At 38.5% G+C, this 22,525-nt stretch overlaps 1 protein-coding gene across 1 annotated transcript; it reads right to left on the reverse strand.

Moving 5' to 3' along the window:
- Positions 1-20,276: 20,276 nt before the first annotated feature.
- LOC127528325 (general transcription factor II-I repeat domain-containing protein 2-like) lies at positions 20,277-20,884 on the reverse strand. Its single transcript, XM_051928761.1, has one exon. The coding sequence runs from the start codon at positions 20,865-20,867 to the stop codon at positions 20,277-20,279; it is 591 nt and encodes a 196-aa protein (XP_051784721.1). The 5' UTR covers positions 20,868-20,884.
- Positions 20,885-22,525: the final 1,641 nt, after the last annotated feature.

Below are 22,525 nucleotides of genomic sequence, written 5' to 3' on the forward strand. Positions count from 1 at the left end.
ATTTGATCTCTATGTGCTATATATGTGTGAATCACTACGTGCTTCCGTTCTTTTTCTTTCTCCGACAGGACACAGAATCCATTGCATTTGTGATATTACAGCTATCTGAACAATTAAAATACTGAGATGTATACGTGATATCTTTTTCATGATGATAGGAGTTAAAGCATGTTATTAAACATGGGAACACGGTGGCGCAGTGATTGTTCATATCTCACGCAAGAGGCTTGCTGCGCCATATGCGACCTTTGATGAAATAATTTATTACAGAAGTACTGTCTCTTTCAAACGTACTAACCTCCAATTCCTGTCCTTACTTTTCTTTCTCCAAATACCCAATCGCCACACAATCAGCTCTGTAATAGACGTTAAGCCATCTGTAAGCTTAGAATGCCAATTCTTCAGAACTTTTAAGGAACATTGAAATATCTTCGTAGTACATGTTTAATTATTCTATCCGTCTATCCTTCCAGTGTCGCGACAGCACCAGCAATAATACAGCACAAGGCAGGAGCTATCGGTGAACTAGCTAGCGCTGCGGCACCGTGTCCTCACATGTTTAATTATTAACAATACAGATTATTTAAATAAAGTTAAAGTTTTATCTGTATACTATAAGCAAAATATTTTGCTGCATTTCATCTTAAAAATGATATCATCATCATACGCGCTTTTTATAAAGTGGCGCAGGTTGTGCAATATTATAACTGTAGTGCAAGTTTACTGTGGGGTAATTGTACTTATAAGTACAAACAGTTCTACAAGGAGCACTTGATGGACTGATTGAGTGCATTTATAGTTCTTGGGATGAAACTGTTTCTGAAATGCGAGGTCCGTACAGGAAAGGCTTTGACGCATTTTGCCGTGCTTGAGGTAGTGTGTGTTTGAAACTGTATACCGATAATTCTGTTTCCGATCAGCTGCTGCTGTGATTCCCCACTCAGATACAGTGATATAAATACTCCGAGTGGTGCAGTGAGAGTAATATGGAAAAAGATGATCCGCTGTGGCAACCCTTAACGGGAGCAGCTGAAAGAAGAAGAAGATGCAGTGAGCGTAACAACGCTAAAGCAGTTATGGTATTTGGAATACTATGGCTATTCCCTGGATCATTATATTGCTACAGATTAATAACAATCAGATGCATTACACTAATAAAGAACATGCAGTTAATTTCAGTGTATTTATAAAGCCGCGTCAGGAATGTGGGTCTAAGAAAGAAAGGGTGTCCACACAGGAACAGTAGCACTGCTTCGACGCTGGGTACCGCCAATCTGCAAAACCGAGCGGAGAAATTGCGTACGCCAGGGTATGAGGTACCGTGGACATGTGTGTGGGCTTTACGCCAAGTTTAGGTTTTATATATCGCGATTTGAGCGTGGAAACGTTCGTACTCAACATTTCTGTGCGTACGCACCATTTATACATGAGGCCCCAGGGGTCCACTTTTCCAGTTTTGTTCGTACGCCATGTTTTAGTGTGAATTCTGCACACAGCGTTATGCATGAGGCTCCAGGTTTAACATGAAGAATTAAGACTTTGCAGCCTCAATAATTAAGGAGCAGAGCATCCAATCATAAGATCTAAGTCTGTAAATTTCTTGTCAGAAATGTGCATCCTAGCTGCTCTATTTAGGATGCAGAAACAAAAGTGAAGTGTTGAAAAAGGCATGCACTTTCTGAATGAACAGTCAACACAGAAGCACAACTGCTTCACCAATTTCTGCCCAGAAAGAAAATAATTAGACTGTGATCAGACATTCTGGCATGCCCAGAGAAGGTTCTTCATGAACATTATAATTTTATATCCAAGGCTATAATATATCTGTAAGAGCCAATCTTAGAAATTTAAAACTTTCAGTTAAACTCATAATAGTATTTGCTTAATTTCAATAGAATATAAACTTCTTTCATAGTCATAGACAATGGTATAGTCTTTTCCCCCTATAAGTTAGTAAGAGATAGAACTTTCTTGCTATAACTGAGATACTGTGTCAGTTGTTTAGAACAGGTCCCAGTAAACAGGGACTTAAAAGACCCATTTTCAGCTTAGAAATGGGATAGGCATATAGTTTTCTGACCGTTTTGAAATGGTTCAGAAACGTTTTGAAGTGATTCATAACGATTTGAAATGTAACAAGATTTAAGCTTTGAACAGAACTTTTCTTAACAAGAACTTTTCATTTTCTTTTTTTTTTTGTGTGAACTGTTTTACTTTGAATTTTAACTAAAACTTTTAAAAATGAAGATATTTTTTCTGTGGAATCATTTCAGCATGTCAGGCTTTTGTTGAATCCAATTTTTATGCTAGAGCTGCTGAACTTTGGTAATTTTAGAATGCAGCTATAATATCTGAACCTTCTAAAATATGACATTTTCTGTTTTTTAATTTTTTTTTTGTAAAGGGTTGTTTTCTTCACAAAATTGGTGATGACACACACAACAGCAACGTGAGTGCAAAACTTAAACGTGCCTCCTCAAACACACACAAGTACATGGTCTGTCTTCTGAGACAGAATTAGATAGCCAAAATCAAATAGGAATTCTAATGAGTCACATGTAGGGCAATCAAATCTGAGCAATAATAATTGTTAATAGACTCACTGGTGGAAGAAGCTTCTCCCCTTCGTCCCTTTTTCATAGTCCTTCATCTTTTAAATAAACGACTCTGAAGAAACTTCTCTTTAGCAAACACTTATACCCAATATGCTTATTAATGCAGTTTCTATTTGGGTTTCTGTAATGGAATATCTGCGGTGGGTTGGCACCCTGCCCGGGATTGGTTCCTGCCTTGTGCCCTGTGTTGGCTGGGATTGGCTCATGCAGACCCCCGTGACCCTGTGTTCAGATTCAGCGGGTTGGAAAATGGATGGATGGATGGTAATGGAATATGGCAGTAATATTACATCTGCATTGCATTGTAGCTCATTTAGTTGATGGTTTTTACGAATTATCCACAATTTTGTTTATCAAACACCCAGTACAAATATTAATGTAACCCCTTATCCATTCTTAAAATAATATGAGATGTCACGCACATAATTGTCAGTGCAATTATTGTAGGTTTGTACTTGACAATAAATAACCTTTGCTTTCTTTTTTCACATAATTACAGGACAACAAAGGGTTCAGTGCATGCACAATAACATTCAACATCTCTCACAGTGATGATTAGAATTTGAATAATTAGAACAGCTCTTATGTATGCTGAAAACTTAAATCACATGAGTCATACTTACTCTTTTTGATGAATGGGAGTGGATTCAAATGGACAACTAGATCAATTAGATTTATAGATATTTTCAAATACTAAAAGACCATTGGCTGGTGAAAAGCTATAAAACAAAATGGGACATGGTGTAACATAAGTTTAATATGTCATTGTCCTCTGTACAAATATATTTTATAAATCTACTTTTCTTTCTACTCACATGCACAATGGACACAGATTTAGCACAGGGGATCATCATTTAGAACTGCTAGGCAAGCATTTTAAGATACGACAAGTTAGGGACAACTGCGAAATGGGCAGTCTGACCATTGTATATTTATGTGTGTCAAACTCAGCATGAAACTGTATCCTCTTTCCCTTGTTTGGAATGGCATGATTCACCTAAGTGGGGGACTGCACATGAAGAAAGAGTATAATGCCTAGGAACGTTGCCTGACACACATTACAAGCCGATGGACGGATGGGAGATAACGTCATCCGATCCTGAAAATCCTTCCAACGCAGCGACGAAAATGGGTTCTTGCCATGGCTTCCTTCGTCTGTTATGCAGCGTAAGCCGTCATTAAAGAAAGTTAAGTTATTTCTCCTTTCTAACCACCGTTTCACTAAGGGAGGGTTTATCACTTTTTTATATTATATCTGTATAGTTTCGGGTTATGTAACGCCGCAATTAAAAAAGAACTCATTCCAACAAGGGAGCTACTGCCCCCTGCTGGATACACATGGGGAGTAGTACTTCCCAATATGGGTGTGCATTATGTATGGTGAAGTACTGGCGAATAGTGTAGACTTTACATTTAAAAAAATTGAAAAGTTGTCATTTTATAGAGCAAGAAATTCCTTATAGGTTTAATGACAATTGTTTGTCAGGAAATTAATTTTTTCCCTGTTTTAGGATAAAATGTCAAAATTGAGCCTAGCAAGCTGTTTACAGAGATGCTTCAATGAAATTGTTCTCTTGCTGTTCTTACATTATTATGCAGATGAATTTTAATTATAATTGCCCATTTAACCAATCAAAATTTTAATGTAATCATTCTACATTACCTCATCACCTTATTTAAAAACTTATGTGGTTAGTCCTCAGGGGAGCTGTGATTATAATGATCTGAGGATGATCCAGATGGGAAAGAAGCAGCATTGACTTCAGAAGTGAAGACACCTTTTGTTGTTTGGAGGGGGCAAACTAAAAAAAGCTGCAAGGCAGACAATGTATGTTTCCGTTTCAATTGCTGCAGTTAATACAATTCTGTTACACAACCTCTTTCCTTTGTGCATATAAATTTTAACTGAATAAATGATAAATAAGTCATTGTTTCATCTATAATATAGCTTTTTAAGTTGTTGAATTTTAGGTACTAATCATCATAAATTACACAAGTATAAAGTACGTAGTGTAATGAATTCTGTGTAGTAATTTTATACCTAAAGTCAATTTTATCAGGTTTCACTCTAGGCAATCCTCACAATGTGACATTTCAGGGTTTATGTGGTAGTACAGGTATGTGAGATGTAAACTACAAGAACTACACTGGAAATGGCACTGCCCATTAAAAAAATGGCAGTATACCAAGATACAAAGTACTTTTAAACACTAGAAAATGAACCTGTATTGCAAATCTTATTAAAGAAATGAATTCCATGTATCCAAAAAAACCCAAATACAAAAATGCACAAAAATACATGGTTTAATAGGGGAGTTGAGCGGGGTAAATCCAAATCCTTTATTATAAGGGCTGGATTAAGAAGGGTGGTGGTCTCTGGGGTAGAGCGGTTTTTGAGGCCCTACCTACCAAAAATATTATGAGTAAGTTTGAGCCATTGAGTTCGACTAAAGTAAATGACAATACGGAGTCTTAGCTTAAAAATGAATGGCAAAAACCTGAAGAATAAAAAAACATGTATTAAGGCTTCTTAATGGTAACCAAGTAACCATCACAATGCAAGGTTTGAAAAGTCAACTATAGAACCCTATTGAAAATGCATACAAAGGCAGCAATATCAAATACTGCATAGACCATTCTGTATATTAACTTGGACAAATGCTCATTTTGTAAAATTGTACTTTTATGGGGTTCTCTGCAAAAAAAAGCCCTTGATCATATTACTTAAAAATCAGTTTATGAACCACATCTATCTCAACTGACAAAAGCCTTGGTGAATGGTTTGAAAAATAATTGCTCACCACTTGCATATTTGATTGGCAATGTCAGGTAAAGCTTCAAAGCAATATACACATTTGGAAAATTGTCATGTAAACTTTTTTCTTAATAAAGTGTGCTTATGAATTCTTCGAACTGCACAACCTGCTGAGCATTACACCACCATGCATCAAAAAACAGAAGACTTTGGCGGAACAATAACCACAAACAAAATACAATAAATGGTCACAAACTAACAATAAATGAAACTCACTTTGCACTAATCATTAATTACTTTCTTGATGCTTTGTGTTACTAAGACCAAAAGATGCCTTTGTATAGGTCTTTTTACATATTAGTAAATTAGTAATAGGTTAATTTTTGCAGTACCTAAACTGAAGTGTTACCAAAGCCATCTTGGCTGCTGTGGAAACAAATTTAATTAATTTATTACCTAATATGTATCAGAGTGCTGGAACCAAAAATAATGACTTATAATGATATATTGTTGGGTTTTTTTGGACTAGTGAGATATTAACCTTTGATAATTTGCCAACAGTTCAAAGTAAGCCTATGCTGTACATTTTGGGTACAGGCAACACTTGCATTGCATTAATCTGTAACATTTGTGGCTTTGTTCTTCAATGACAAACAACACAGACCAGAAAATTAATTTCCATATACTTTTATTCAAAATAAAGAGGTAACAGACTGGCACAATAAAATTCAAATTTTTGTATCTATCATGTTGCAACAGTATAATTTTGAATTTTTCATATTGTTCTTTAATTTGATGTTGTTCGCCTATTCTAACTTCATTAGAGAAATAGAGCTGTCATTCTGTCCCTATTCAATTTGTCATAAAATACTTGCATTTTGTTTTTTTTTCTCTCACAGCTGGCAGTTTTAGAGGCCACAGAGGCTTTAGGCTGATATTACCCTTTAAATCCTGCTATTAATTCACTTTCTATAGTCTGCTTAATCATTAGACATAGTTTTTTTTTTACCTCCTCTTTGCTCAATCAGCTGCTGGCCTGCTGCTACGCAGCCGCTGCCAGATCTGCATCTCGCATGACACACTTCTGTCATATCACCTATGTCCATATATTCAGTCTCTTTTCACTTTTACCTTTTCATCAATATCACACTGAATTTTGATTCCGTGTTTGGAATTACATCATGACAACGCAACATATAACTAATTTCCTGTGAGTGAATATCGTTTCTTTCTCTCTACAAGAAATGTGTCTGACAATAGCATTCACACAACTAAAAAATGATTGAACCGTGTGCATGGTTATGTGGGAAGGACTTTTCCAAATTTCTTTGCATAAGCTTCCGGCCCTGGGCATGGTTACATCTCTTGGCATAAAGACTTGTCTCGCGGGACATGAAAGTGTCTCTGAGATAATCACGTCTTGTCTCCTTGCAAGATTTTTTTTTATAATAGAGAGATTATAATTACAGTGGAACCTCGGTTTGTGAGTAACTTGGTTTACGAGTGTTTTGCAAGACAAGCAAAAATTTTTAATAAATTTTCACTTGATAAACGAGCGAGGTCTTGCAGTACGAGTAGTTTGTCTGCTGAGCGTCATGTGATCACAACTGAGCTGATGGTTCATCTCTCTCACTGCGGGATTGTGGGCAATCGTCTCCTATTCTCCGTCTGAGTCGGCATGCCTCACTCATATAGTCAACATCCGTACGAGCGTATAGTGGTTACTACAGCATTAGCATTGTGACTGTGTGCGCGCACGTGTGTGTGTGTGTATGTGTGTATATGTGTGCTCGCGCACGCGCGTGTGTGCTGTGACGTGCGAGTCCCCGTCTTGCACCCTAAAACACGAAACTGAGTCTCAGTACTTTAGCAATACAAGCTTTATTCAACTTGAAACAGCAACAGCACGGTTATTTATACACAGACACAGCAGTCAGGAAGGGCCCTGCCCATTTATAATGTTCTTTGTTCCTTGTATCACCCATTGACGGCAGGCGCTTATAACATGTCCGCGATCTTTTCGGATTCGCTTTTACGGAGAACTGCTACAGTGCTGGGAGACTGCAATTGCTTTGGGAATCTCTTCAGCATGTCATCCCGTTGGGTGCAATCCCACAAGAGTTTAGAAACTCACTCACACCAGCCATGATTCTTTTCAAAGGTAAAGTGCAAGTTAATTTGTTTTATGTATGTTTACTTTATATTTTGTATTAATTATTTTTTTATGAATAGTTTTGGGTTGTGGAACAAATCATCTGAGTTTCCATTATTTCTTAGGGGAAAATTCACTTTGATATACGAGTGCTTTGGACTATGAGCACGTTTCCGGAACGAATTATGCTCGCAAACCGAGGTTCCACTGTATTTGTTTTTAGGGAGTTCTTAACAAATGAAAAAGAGAAAGCTCTAAGGGTTATCTACTAAGATTTTTTTTTTTATTGCTACATTACAATGCAGTATGTTATGTCTAATTTCCATTTTACCTGTCATCAACAGTTTATGTTGAAGGGTATGTCATTCATACAGTATACAAATACCCATCTTGATAAAACTGTGGAGATATTACATCATTAGAACAATTAATTTATGAAATTGACATCATATCTTTTAGCTATTTTTGATTTAGGAAGCAAACATTAAAATATAAAATCTCTCACTTTAAGTGTGACAAGTTGCATATATACATTTGCTGTTTCATGAAATCGCTCATGCTCCATTATCAAACAGACTACATCATTTTTGTTTGTGGTTACACACACCAGGAAAAAAACGGCCTACAGAGTATTTCGGTCATCCATTGCCTTTTTTTGTTCTTTTATTAGACAGTTAAATCAGTTAGACTGATTAAAGACATTGTGCAAATTTCTTTCTTTCTGTTATGATTTTCTGGAAAGCTGAGATATTTCCAGTCATAGAAGAAATCTAATTAGCCTTCAAAGACAGAAGACTAATTCTGCTGATACTTTGGCTACAGAACTTTGTCAAACACCAGACCCAGTTGTAAATTTTGCACATTTGTGCACAATAATCTGCCTTTTTTTTCCTGCCAAGCCCTTCAAATAGTTTACTGACAAAAAAGAGAAAGTGAGAGACACAGAATGATTGGGGAGGCAGGGGCTGTAGCTTGTAAAAGAAAGATAAAAAGTTAAAGATAAAAAGTTGGGGCACCAATTTAGTGACCCTGTATAATAGAAAGTTTTGAAAAAACAAGTCATGCAGCAATTGCAGAGATCTTCTCAGATGAGAGTTCCAATCTGAACTAAACTAAGATGGCCGTTTATTAGTCCTTCTGGCAAGAAGAGGCGGGTCCAGGTGGGTGGATAGTGGAAGTGATGTCAGTGGTGATATAGCTGTCATTCTTCCGGTTTGCAGAGAGCAGAAGTGAAAAGGCATTAGTACACAGCATCTGTCCCTGGAGCAACAAGAAATTACCATGACCTGAACCCTTAAACTGTCACCTACACAGATGTGCATGACAGGCTACTAAAATCGGTAGACCTGCAGATGTATATATCTTTTGGCAAAGAAACTTCAGGTTTCTTTAGTTAATGTGATTTGCTATGAAAATCAGAGATCTAAACATTTACTGTATCTGGACAGAAATTTACAGAGGAGTAATTTATTAGAATGCTACTATTTAACTGAGAATCAAGTCAATACCAGAAAGCTATTAATAATAAAACAGAATACCAATTTCTAAATCACTAAGTCACTTCTATTGTATATTTTCATACAAACAACTATTGGTTCTGCCCTGGACTTTACAAGCAATGTCATATGAATCATAGTTCTTCTAGGGAAACAGTCCTTAGCAATCTATTATCCAAGTGTAGAGATTCTCTGAGAATTGAATTAATGCATCTCCTAATAGTGTTGTGTACTGTAATGTATTATTCACAGACTTTTCAAATTGTTTGTTCTATGTTCATATTTCAATTAATTAAAAATGCTGCCGGAGCTAGAAAGTATGACCACATAACTCCTGTTCTTAAGTTGTTACACTGGCTTCCAACTAAGCTCAGGGCTGATTTTAAGGTCCTACTTCTTACATATAAAACTTTAAATGGGCAAGGCACTGCTTACATATCTGAACTTGTTACATAAAAACTGGGGCATTCATTAAGATCTCAAGATAAATCCTATTAAATATTCCAAGGATTAATAAAAGAACTAGGAGGCTGAGCTTTCAGTTAGAGCTGGGGATTGATCTGCCTGCTTATATGTCCCTTAATTCACAGCTTTTAAATCCAGTCTAAAGACTCACTACTTTAGTCTAGCATACCCTGATTAGATCTTCTGATTAGCTGTGCATATTGGCTCTCTGACTGTTAGCCATTTGGGAATACAATAATTATGAACAGTTACTAACCCTCCTCCATTCTATTTGTCTTTTCGGTAACCTACTGTGGAACTTGGTATCCCTACTCTATGTCCAAGCTGTTTTCCTGCCAATGGAAACACATATGAGACTCTGGGAGCATTGGAATCATTGAATAAAAATATCCCGTTATCAGATTGCATGGTCTAGCACAGACTGTACTATAGAATACCCAGGATGAGGCAGGTGGCAAGTTGGCCTATGTCTCCAGGAGTGTGACTGTGCTTGGATTTAATTGTTACAACTGACCATGGACCCAGAGGTTTTGTTTTCCTCAAAGATGCTCCTGACTGGATTTTTTTTCCTCTCCTCTACTATTAACTGGTCATAATTAAACAGTTAATTAATGGATAGATACTACAGGGCTCCAATTAGTTTCAAACTACTTTGTTTTCTTGTCTTTTAAACAAATATCTGTCTTTATGTGTACTTATTATATGATTTGTAAAGTTTGTTAACAACGACCACCGCCAGTACTGTTAGCCAACAGGGTGCTGGTGGAAATTGGGGTACTGTTGGCCGAAGAAGAAGAAGAAGAAGGAGAAGAAGGGGGAGGAGACGTGTCCGGAGGCAGGAAAAGAGGAGGAAAGTAAAGAGAGTGGAACTGAGGGTAGGAACTTTGAATGTTGGCAGTATGACTGGTAAGGGGAGAGAGTTAGCAGATATGATGGAGAGAAGGAAGGTTAATATATTGTGTGTGCAAGAGACTAAATGGAAGGGGAGTAAAGCCACGTGGATTGGAGGTGGATTCAAATTGTTCTATCATGGTGTGGATGGGAGGAGAAATGGGGTAGGAGTTATTCTGAAGGAACAGTATGTCAAGAGTGTTTTGGAGGTGAAAACAGTGTCAGGCAGATTAATGATTATGAAGCTGGAAATTGGAGGTGTGATGATGAATGTTGTTGGTGCATATGCACCGCAAGTTGGGTGTGAAATGGGTGAGAAAGAAGATTTTTGGAGTGAGTTGGATGAAGTGATGAACAGTGTACCCAAGGGACAGAAAGTGGTGATTGGAGCGGATTTCAATGGGCATGTTGGTGAAGGGAACAGTGGAGATGAGGAGGTGATGGTTAGGTATGGTGTCAAGGAGAGGAATGAAGAAGATCAGAGGATAGTGGATTTTGCCAAAAAGATGGACATGGCTGTGGTGAATACGTATTTTAAGAAGAGGGAGGAACATAGAGTTACGTGCAAGAGTGGAAGAAGATGCACACAGGTAGATTACAGGTAGAATCTGAAGGAGACTGAAGACTGCAAAGTGGTGGCAGGGCAAAGTGTAGTTAACCAGCATAGGATGGTGGTCTGTAGGATGACGTTGGAGATCAAGAAGAGGAAGAGAGTGAGGGCAGAGCCAAGGATCAAATGGTGGAAGTTGAAAAAGGAAGAATGCAAGGTTGAGTTTAGGGAGGAGGTGAGACAGGCACTGGGTGGCAGTGAAGAGTTACCAGACAGCTGGGAAACTACAGCAGATGTAGTAAGGATGACAGCAAGAAGGGTGCTTGGCGTGACATCTGGAAAGAGGAAGGAGGAAAAGGAAACCTGGTGGTAGAATGAGGAAATACAAGAGTATACAGAGGAAGAGAATGGTAAAGAAGAAGTGGGATAGTCAGAGAGATGCAGAAAGTAGACAAGAGTACAAGGAAGATAAGGCGCAAGGTGAAGAGAGAGGTGGCGAAGGCTAAAGAAAAGGTGTATGATGAGTTGTATGAGAGGTTGGACACTAAGGAGGGAGAAAATGACCTGTACCGATTGGCTAGACAAAGAGACCGAGCTGGGAAAGATGTGCAGCAGGTTAGGGTGATAAAGGATAAAGATGGAAACATACTCACAAGCAAGGAGAGTGTGTTGAGCAGATGAAAAGAGTACTTTGAGAGGCTGATGAATGAAGAGAACGAGAGAGAGAAGAGGTTGGATGAAGTGGAGATAGTGAATCAGGAAGTGCAATGGATTAGCAAGGAGGAAGTAAGGATAGCTATGAAGAGGATGAAAAAAGGAAAGGCCGTTGGTCCAGATGACATACCTATGGAAGCATAGAGGTGTTTAGGAGAGATGGCAGTGGAGTTTATAACCAGATTGTTTAATGGAATCTTGGAAAGTGAGAGGATGTGAGTGGAGAAGAAGTGTACTGGTGCCGATATTTAAGAATAAGGGTGATGTGCAGGATCGCAGTAACTACAGGGGAATAAAATTGATGAGCCACAGCATGAAGTTATGGGAAACAGTAGTGGAAGCTAGGTTAAGAAGTGAGGTGATGATTAGTGAGCAGCAGTATGGTTTCATGCCAAGAAAGAGCACCATAGATGCAATGTTTGCTCTGAGGATGTTGAGGGAGACGTTTAGAGAAGGCCAGAAGGAGTTGCACTGCGTCTTTGTCGACCTGGAGAAACCATGGAGAAACCGTGTGCCTTGACAGGAGTTGTGGAAGTGGGGAGTGGCCGAGAAGTACGTAAGAGTTGTACAGGATATATACAAGGGAAGTGTGACAGTGGTGAGAACTGTGGTGGGAGCGACGGATGCATTCAACGTGGAGGTGGGATTACATCAGGGATCAGCTCTGAGCCCTTTTTTTCTTTTTGCAATGGTGATGGACAGGTTGACAGACGAGATTAGACAGGAGTCCCCGTGGACTATGATGTTTGCTGATGACATTGTGATCTGTAGCGATAGTACGGAGCAGGTTGAGGAGACCCTGGAGAGGTGGAGAAATGCTCTAGAGAGAAGAGGAATGAAGGTCAGTAGGAACAAGACAGAATACATGTGTGTAAATGAGAGGGAGGTCAGTGGAATGGTGAGGATGCAGGGAGTAGAGTTGGCGAAGGTGGATGAGTTTACATACTTGGGATCAACAGTACAGAGTAATGGGGATTGTGGAAGAGAGGTGAAAAAGAGAGTACAGGCAGGGTGGAATGGGTGGAGAAGAATGTCAGGAGTAATTTGTGACAGACGGGTATCAGCAAGTGTGAAAGGGAAGGTCGACAGGACGGTAGTGAGACCAGCTATGTTATATGGGCTGGAGACGGTGGCACTGACCAGAAAGCAGGAGACAGATCTGGAAGTGGCAGAGTTAAAGATGCTAAGATTTGCACTGAGTGTGACGAGGATGGATAGGATTAGAAATGAGTACATTAGAGGGTCAGCTCAAGTTGGATGGTTGGGAGACAAAATCAGAAAGTTGAGATTGCGTTGGTCTGGACATGTGCAGAGGAGAGATGCTGGGTATATTGGGAGAAGGATGCTAAGGATAGAGTTGCCAGGGAAGAGGAAAAGAGGAAGGCCTAAGCGAAGGTTTATGGACGTGGTGAGAGAGGACATGCAGGTGATGGGTGTAACAGAACAAGATGCAGAGGACAGAAAGATATGGAAGAACATGATCCGCTGTGGCAACCCCTAACGGCAGTAGACGAAAGAAGCAGGAGAAGAAGAAGAAGTTGTTGCCGCTACCTGTGAACTTGTTACACAGTGTTACAGTGCTCTGGACCAGCAATCATTGAAGAGTGCTATACAAAGGTAAACTTAATTGGATTGAAATCTAAAAAGTAAAATTAACATACATGAAAATAAAGCTTGACAATTCAGCTTTCAAATTTTTAAAGTCTAAAACATTGAGTTTTTTCATCTGCCTTTAAAGGGGCAATCATTTTGTCAATTTAAGGATAGGCCTTTCTTCAGAACTATCAAGTGTTTTTTTTTTTGCTTTGTTTTTTTGTTTCTGCTCAGAGATACCGCATTCCTTCTCTCAATTTGTAAATCTCCATAACAGATGTTGTAATTAATCAATGATGATTGAAGCAATTATAGAAAAGGTAATATAAAATAAAACATTCCCATACCCACTTAATCCAGTTAATAAAAGTTGGAAGCTAGGCACAATTCCAACAGCAGCCTGTGACCTCTGCTGTTTATTGTTATTATATTTATCCTCTCAGGACTACCCAAAAAAGACATAAATCGTTTGCAACGAGTGCAGAATGCAGCTGCTAGAATCCTTACCAGGAAAAGAAAATCCGAGCACATCTCTCCAGTTTTGATGTCACTACACTGGTTACCTGTGTCATTCAGGATTGACTTTAAAATTTTGCTTATGGTTTATAAAGCCTTAAATAATCTCGCCCCATCCTATATATCAGAATGTCTGACGTGTTATATTCCAAATCGCAACCTCAGATCCTCAACTGAGTGTCTCCTTAGAATTCCTAGAGCAAAACTTAAAAGAAGTGGTGAGGCGGCCTTCTGCTGTTATGCACCTAAAATCTGGAATAGCCTGTCAGTAGGAATTCACCAGGCTAATACAGTGGAGCACTTTAAAAAACAGCTGAAAACACATTACTTTAACATGGCCTTCTCATAACTTCAGTGTAATTTAATCCGGATACTCTGTATATTCAATTCATTATAATAACTATTCATGGTGGCTCTAAAATCTGTACTAACCCCTACTCTCTCTTCTGTTTCCTTTTCCGGTGTCCTTTCTACCATCTACTCTAAGTACCATGATGTTCCAAAAATGATGGATGGATTAAAAGCCAGAAGTCTTTATGACCATCAGCATCAAGTGACTCTGTGAGAACCCTAACTGCAAAGAGGACTATTTCATTTATGTTAGGTAGAATGCCCAGAGGGGACTGGGCGGTCTCGTGGCCTGGAACCCCTACAGATTTTATGTTTTTTTCTCCAGCTTTCTGGAGTTTTTTTTTGTTTTTTCTGTCCACCCTAGCCATCGGACCTTACTCCTTTTCTATGTTAACTAATGTCTTATTTTAATTTCTTATTTTGTCTTTTATTTTTCTTTTCTTCATTATGTAAAGCGCATTGAACTACTTTTTGTATGAAAATGTGCTTTATAAGTAAATGTTGTTGTTGTTGTTGTTATTAGTTTATGGCGTGCCTTGTAAGTAACTGCTTTGTAAATACTGAACTAACAAAGGTTAGAAGGGAGGAGAAGAGCTCAGACAGAGTTCTCCCAATCTACCTGGTGGCAACACAGCAGTCCCATCTGGTGCAGATGGAGTCCTGTGCCATTTTATGTGTAGCAAGTGGTATCAGAGTCACCAAGCATGTCTTGTCTGTTTAACCGTGTATTTGGGCTCAAGGATCTCTGGGGAGGCTACTGGAATCTTGTAAAGGCCATTTTATGACTCTGTGAATTTCCTAAGAGGTAACCTTGGGATGTAGTATAAGGCCAGTTCAATGACTCTCTCCCTCATTCATATAATCTATATGCATGCATGTATATTTTGTAATTAATGGAGCAGAAAATGCTGCACTTGAGCTTTTTAGACAGGGTATAGTCTTAAAGAAAACTCACTTTCGTGCAAACACTAATCAGAGAGATGTACGATCAGCTTCACGTTAACTGCGTTATTGTGCAAATGTCATGTCTCATGCTAATAAAAGTCTTTAAAAGTGATTGTCTTGCTAATGTAATGAGCTTTCCACCGGCTATGGGGCTTCTCTTTCTTGTCAGTCCTGAATGTAGAATTTCACCTCTTTCTGCCGGAGCAACTGTAAGAAAAAATGGTCCTCTGTTTTCATTGAAACTAAGCCTTGTCTACAAAGTGAAAGTGCAGTGTTTTCCATTCCTTCACGGACTGCATATTATATATACAGTGTACAGTACAAATATATACATATTTTTGGGACAATAATTGGGTCACCCCCTTTATTTGTCTCCAAATTATATTAAATGTATGGAAAATGGCACTATTGCCCAATCTGGGGTTTCTTAACAGACAGCAACTGGCCTATTTTTGCGGCGTTGCTATGGCCTTAAAAAGACACCTCTTCTGGGCTTTTATGGTAGTTGGATTGGAAGGGGCTGGGCCAGGTGACCTCACTGGGTGGTTTCTCGGCACTGTGAGGTAAAAAAGATAAGACAACATTAGCTACAGCGCTCCGTTTTGTCTCAGCAGGTTATAGCATACCTTGACTGAGCCTGTGAAGGAGTCCTCCAAAGCAAAATACAAATATATTATATATATATATATATCAATATATATAAAATTCTTTTCGCGTTTGAAATGGAAATTACGTATGACCACAGAACATATAATACAGGAACAAATCACTTTATTTGTGGACGCCATTTTTATATCGTCTTTACGAATTGTTATTATTTGTGTGAGAGTTATTTTACTGATATTGAAAAGAAGTAAACACAAATAAGCCGATCTGTTCCATAGAAGTGCGCCCCACGTTGCCCTTTCCCAGCCCTCCTCTCTGGACTACAGTGCTGAGCCATCCAGCGCCAGGTACGTTCTGACAGAGAAGTTTTATTTATTCGTCCACATGACTGTCGCGGAAACTGCCACATTTTAACTTTCCTTTAGTTGGCAGTACTTGATAGTAGAAGAGATGAGGAAAACAGCTTTGTGTCTTTCTACTTTTTAATTGCGCCGAGCTGTAAACAATGTGAAGACAAGACCGCCTTCAACGGCAGGGGTCATGAGAACAAAGGGCTCGGAATGTCGGGCTGCTCCGCCGGGTCGAGAGATCCGCAGTTTTGTGCAGCATCCTCTCTTCTCGCATTGTTTGTGACACTTCAAGTGCCCCATCGGCTCCTGGGAGAGTGGAAATCTTTGCAAATGAGTGTAATCAGCGCCATCAAAGCATGACTCTGTTTGTAAATTGCCCTACACGACTACTTACTGTCCCTTAAGGTGAGTTCGGGTCACTAAAACCCCGCAACATTCAAGGTTGCTTTTGTGATTAATTATTTTAAGAAGTAAATCACATGCACATAGTGCAAGGTTGTCTAGCAGAAATTTGGACGATCACATAGAAAATGTCATTTTTGTACCACAGCAGTTGTGTAGTGCCTTTCACAAGTGATCTACTACCGAGAGATGATCCAAATACATTTTAGCTGCTGTTAGTACTACTTACCTGTTGTGTTATAGCGCCTTTAAAATGTAGTTAACGCGAAACCACTCCAGTGGTGTTCAATGTATCTTTACCTCTTAAATGTTAATGTTTTACTGTTTAATAACTTATAGACTACATTTTATTTCTTTCCCTTGCACTCAGTCAGCGAAACCACTGGGTAATCAGCTAGTATATATATATATATATATATATATATATATATATATATATATATATATTTTGTGGTGGGCAGCTGGAGTATTTTTAGGACAGTTCTCCCCCGGACTGACAGAGGGCAACCCCCTTGGTTTCCAGCATGGCCAAGGTTCATGAGCATGGGAGCTCAACCCTGTTGGAACCTGTGGCCACCATCAGGGAGTGTATGGACCTTTCTGGGTGTGGCGGAAGTGTGGCCAGAAGAAGCTCATTGGGCACCTGGAGTTCTTCCGGATGCCCTATTGAAACCTCCCAACAATAAAGAACGGAATGTCAATATCTCTATTGAAATAAACAAAAAGGATATACAACATGAGGAAACAATCATTAAACAACTACAAAGTATACTCAAACTGGCAACTTTGGCCTTTCCAAAGGCAATGGTGTTTATACAAGAATTGAATTATTCCACTGAATTCACCCCTAAACAGAAAGCAATTTTGTCAGCCCTAAACAGCTACATAGTCAACAACACAAATCACATTGCAAAATTACCAGAAAATAATTTAATTGTCCAAAAGGATCAAGTTCATTGGACCAAGTCTACTGCCCAAAAAATATTTCAGAATTGGCCAGGGGCTTTAAACTTTACGTAAAAAGGGCAGTGGCCTCCAATCCACACAGAGAGATTCAAAACAATATCCTAAACCTAACTAAATGGTTAGTCCTAACAAAAGATCAGGAAACCCTACTAAGCAAGGGGCTAACTTTAATTCCCACCCATAAGAAAGATAGAAATTCATTGGAGAGAACATCAGCCGAGAGTGAAAAGTTTTTTAGAAGAATAAAATTAATTGATTATTATAAGGAGGAACAAAACACTAAAGAAATTCCATTTACCCTGAAAATAGGATGGACACCCCCAGATAAAAAAATTAGTAAAGAGGTTCTATATTTTATTAATGAATGTAAACACAAAATTAAACAAATTGCTTCCCAGTTCTTCATGTTCACCATGGAGGTTGAGTCATTATATACGAACATCAATACCACCTTGAGGTTGGAGGTGGTGACCCGTCTGTTTGCAGGAAAACCCGTCTCTGGATAGACTGGATCAGGCGGTCCTTGACCTTCTCAGCATTAGTTTATTAATTAATGATTTTGTTTTTAGTTAGAAATTATTCTTACAGGTACATGGAACTGTCATGGGTAAAAAATTTGCTCTCGCCTACACCAATATTTATATGGCTTGGTGGGAGCAAACTACTTTTCATAAATGTCTTAGACTTCCTTTAAAATATTTTAGACACTTGGATGATATTTTTGGTATTTGGACTTTCTAAGCACAAGATTTTCAACAATTTGTATAGATTCTCAACACACATCATAGATCAATAAAGTTAATTCCAACAGTTAGTGAGATAGCCTTAAACTTTTTAGTTATAGAGATTTATTTTCACTCCACATCAACAACAGAAAAAAACCTTTCATTCACGGATCTATTTCAAACCCACAGATACACACGCCCTTTTGTATAAAACTAGTTTCCATCCCAAACACACATTTAGAAGTATAACTAAATCTCAACTTATAAGATTCTACAGGGTAAACACTTGCCAGGCTGATGCTGAAAAGCTACGCATTTATTATTTCAAAAATTAAGAAAATGAGGATATACCCGTCGATTTTTACGTGAAGTCCTAATGGAAGTAAAATCAAATGTCTCCAAGTATCTAATTACTACTATGATATACTTGACTTCTGACTGGAGACTTTAGATTTGTTACAGGACTCGACCAGGTTTTTACTGGCTCCAGAGATTAATTTCTTGAATTTAAGCAACAATTTTAGATTAACTGAGTCATATGTCAGCCTGTTACAGAGAGGTCTTACCTTTGTTTACACCCCTTTGGAAGTGGATATGGAGGAAATAAGGAGGGTCATATGTAGATATCATCGGAGGTTAAAATTACTCGATTACTTTGAATACAAGACAGATGATGCCCCAGGTGTTTTTGTTGAGCCATCTTACTGGGTTTGCAAAGAAGATAAGATTAGTCAGATTATTTTGGATTTGATTAAGAAGGACTGGAAAAATCTTGAGGGAATGAATAACTGTACATTACCATCGGATAATTTGACTACAGCAGAGAGACATTCCCTAGAGTACCTTGGGAGAAATAATAAAAATATAATTTTTAAACCTGCGGATAAGGGCTCGATGACGGTCATTTTGGATAGAACCATTTCAGGAGGCCCAGAGGCATTTAAGTAATAGACTATATTATCGTCCCCTGAAAAAGTCCATGCAGGACAAGGCTAAAAGTGAAATGATTAAAATGTTGAATAGCCTTCAGGAGGATGGATTTATAACTGCAAAACAAAAGAGATACTTGGCTGGACCATCTGATCCCTCCACTAGAAAATTTTATCTTCTTCCAAAGGTCCATAAATCACCGGAAAAATGGACAGTTCTATTTCAGGTCCCCCCTGGTAGACCCATCATATCGGATTGCTCCTCCGAGTCCTACCGGGTATCAGAGTTTATTGATTTTTATTTGAATCCCCTCTCCCAAAAGCATAATATTCTTATCCATGACACATGCCATTTTCGTCAACTGATTAGTGACAAGGTTTTTCCAAGCAATACATTCATGTTTGCAATGGATGTGGAATCACTCTACACCAATGTAGATATTGGATTGGGACTAAAATCTGTTGAAAGTATTTTTAGAATCCGGATCCAGAAAGACCAGATAGTCATTTGTTGAGTCTGTTAGAATTAAACCTAAAAAATAATGATTTCGAGTTTAATGGATGTATGTATCTACAAACTCATGAAATGGCCATGGGGAAAAGGTACGCCCCCTCGTATGCAAATATATACATGTCAGAGTGGAAGCAGACAGCATTTGGTAGATGTCGTAAGCTTCCACTCTTATACTTAAGATTCTTAGATGACATCTTTGGCATTTGGATGCATTCGAGGAAGGAATATGATCATTTTCTTCAGGTCCTTAATACCACCCATGCGACTATCAGACTGAAAGCAGAGACTAACTATGAAACAGTGACCTTCTTGGATACACAACTATATTTGGAGTTAGCTTTGTTGTTACAATTCTCAGGATAGAGGATCTGTGACGGGATTTGTTGATGTTCATGACGCTGAATGTCTGCTCACACACGTAAGTCGAGCCAAACAAAGCCAGCATCTTCTGTGCCATCCCCCAGAAGTTTGGAAAAGTGGCTTCTTTAAGTGAGGCATAGAACTCTTTTAGTGCAAGAGAGTGGAAGTTGTCCTTTAAGACGGCGTCAGATTGAAGATCGATTAGTTCCAATTGCACTTCTTGTGGTGCTGTTTCTGGGTCTTGTGACAGGGGACAGGCCACCAGCTTAAGTGACTTTTCAATTTTTTCAAAATCTGAAAACCGACGGCAGAATTCTTCATGCAGATCGTTCAGTGATTTGCTATATTTATTCACATTTTGGATGGCCTCTTTCTGTGTGGCTAGTGTGGGAAAATGAGATAAGTTTTTCTTTGAAGTTTTCCTGGAAAGGCATTCACATTAGTATACATGTCGTGCATATACTGCTCTTTTCCCTGTAGCCTGACGTTTAGCTCATTCATTTGAGAAAAAATGTCTACAGCAAACGCAAAGTCACACAGCCAATTCTTGTCACTCAGTTCTGGAAAATCGTCAGACTTCCCCTTTAACTCCAAAAAAATCTCTTCTTTGAGATCCCAAACTTGTTTAAACACTTTGCCCAAACTCAACCAGCGGACACGAGGGTGGTAAAGCAATTCTTGGTGGTCTGCATCGGTTTCCTCCAGAAATGTAATGAACTGACGGTGCTGAAGTCCCTTTGCTCGTATGCAGTTAACAAGTTTTACAACTGGATTCACAACATGATTAAGCTGTAATACAGATTTACACAAAGATTCTTGGTGTATGATGTAGTGAAGGAAAATAACATCTTGGTCAGTGTTTTCCTCTTTCACTTTATTCTGAATTCTCTTCAGCAGTCCCACATTTTTTCCAGTTAAATTTGGAGATCCATCCGTAGTGACATTGCCAAGTTTACTCCAAGGTAGCTTCATACTCTCGATGACAGCAGACACCCGCTCATACAAGTCCTCTCCTCATGTTTTTCCTTTAAGTGGGTCCATGGCCAAAAACTTCTCTGTTATTTCAAAACAGTCGCTAATCCCTCAGATAAAAATTAAGAGCTGAGCTGTGTCTTTTATGTCTGTACTTTCGTCCAGTGCTAGCGAATATAATTTAAAGGACTCTAATATTATTATTTAAGTATTATTTAACTTGCTGGTTATGTCTTCATCAATCGGTTCCACACGGTGAGTCACTGTCCAGCATGATAAACTGAGTTTTTCAAACTTGTCTTTGCTCTTAGGACACAAAAGACCTGCTGTCTCTATCATGCATTCTTTCAAAAACTCGCCTTCAGAGAGGGGTTCGCTAGCTTTTTCTAATTTGAATGACAGCATAAAACTTGCTTTGGTACTTGACTCTTGAATCGCAGTTTATCTGTGAAATAAATTTTGCTGAGCCTGTAATTTAGCTATCAACCTCTGAGCTATAGCCCCCCATTCTTAGGGTGACTGCTTGCTAGCAGTTAGCATGCTTCGTGGCAAAGTGACGGCTGATATTCTTTGAAAACCGCAACAGTGTCCTGGCATATCAGACATACAGCCATTGATTGGACTTCGGTGAAAATATATTTTGCTGTCCACTCCTTCTTAAACACTCTGCATTCACTGTCCACTTTTCTTTTCTTTGACCCGCTCATTTTGGGATTCTACACAGAAGTTAAATATTCCTGGTCACTGAGAGCAGATAACACCTGCAGTGACACTATATGACAGTGGGAAAATAGTAACGTGCTTATAACGCAAATGAGCAACTGTCCCAAATATATGGTGACTTAAAGAGGAGTAAACGGACACAGGGAGGTAATCACACCTATGCAAAAACCCACTTTTGGATACTCACCCGACCATGTGAGCCCGCGGTCGTCTCCGGTGCTCGTTCGTCTTCTCAAATCTCGCTTCCTGGTTTAAAGTTCCCGCTCAGTGTGACGTCACCAAACACCAATTGAGCAGGTACTGATTAATGGGGCAACTTAGGAGCCATTTCTTTATATAAAAAAAACAAAAACAAACGAGCAGTTCTGCGGACCAGATAAAAAAGTCAGCCGGGCCGTACTTTGCCCATCTCCAACTTAGCCTGTACCGGTCAGAAACACAAATTTCCAGAAACTGTATTTATGGCTTCCAGTGCTCTACACATGGGATGACCTATATAGGGGAGACAAAAAATATGCTAAGAGATCGTTTTGTTCAGGATCTCTAACTCATCAATAATCAGTAGAAAAAAACAGCTCTTTAACAACATTTTACTATAGATGGTCATAAACCAGTTATGTTTGGTCTGGAACAGCATTCACAATGTAACAAAACTAAAATTCTTAAAGCAGAACATAGATGGATAACATCTTTGAATACCTGGGTCCCATTGGGATTAAATGAAAGATAATGATTTTTTAGTATTTATGTTTCTAATTATTTATTTATTTATTCATGGAGGAATTACTATTTATGAAATTTTAGGAGGTGATTTATAAATGTAGTGGAATTATTAATTTTATTAATATTGATTATATCTGTATTGATATTATTAATTTTTCTGTTTATTTATTTCATTTAAAGAATTTTATTCGTTTAACAATTAATTAATACAA

Source organism: Erpetoichthys calabaricus, chromosome 6 (assembly GCF_900747795.2).
Source record: "Erpetoichthys calabaricus chromosome 6, fErpCal1.3, whole genome shotgun sequence".
Lineage (NCBI taxonomy): Eukaryota > Metazoa > Chordata > Cladistia > Polypteriformes > Polypteridae > Erpetoichthys > Erpetoichthys calabaricus.

Bases quoted from the DNA above. Each gene is read 5' to 3' on its own strand.
- LOC127528325 (XM_051928761.1), bottom strand. From the start codon at position 20,867: ATGAAGCTACCTTGGAGTAAACTTGGCAATGTCACTACGGATGGATCT.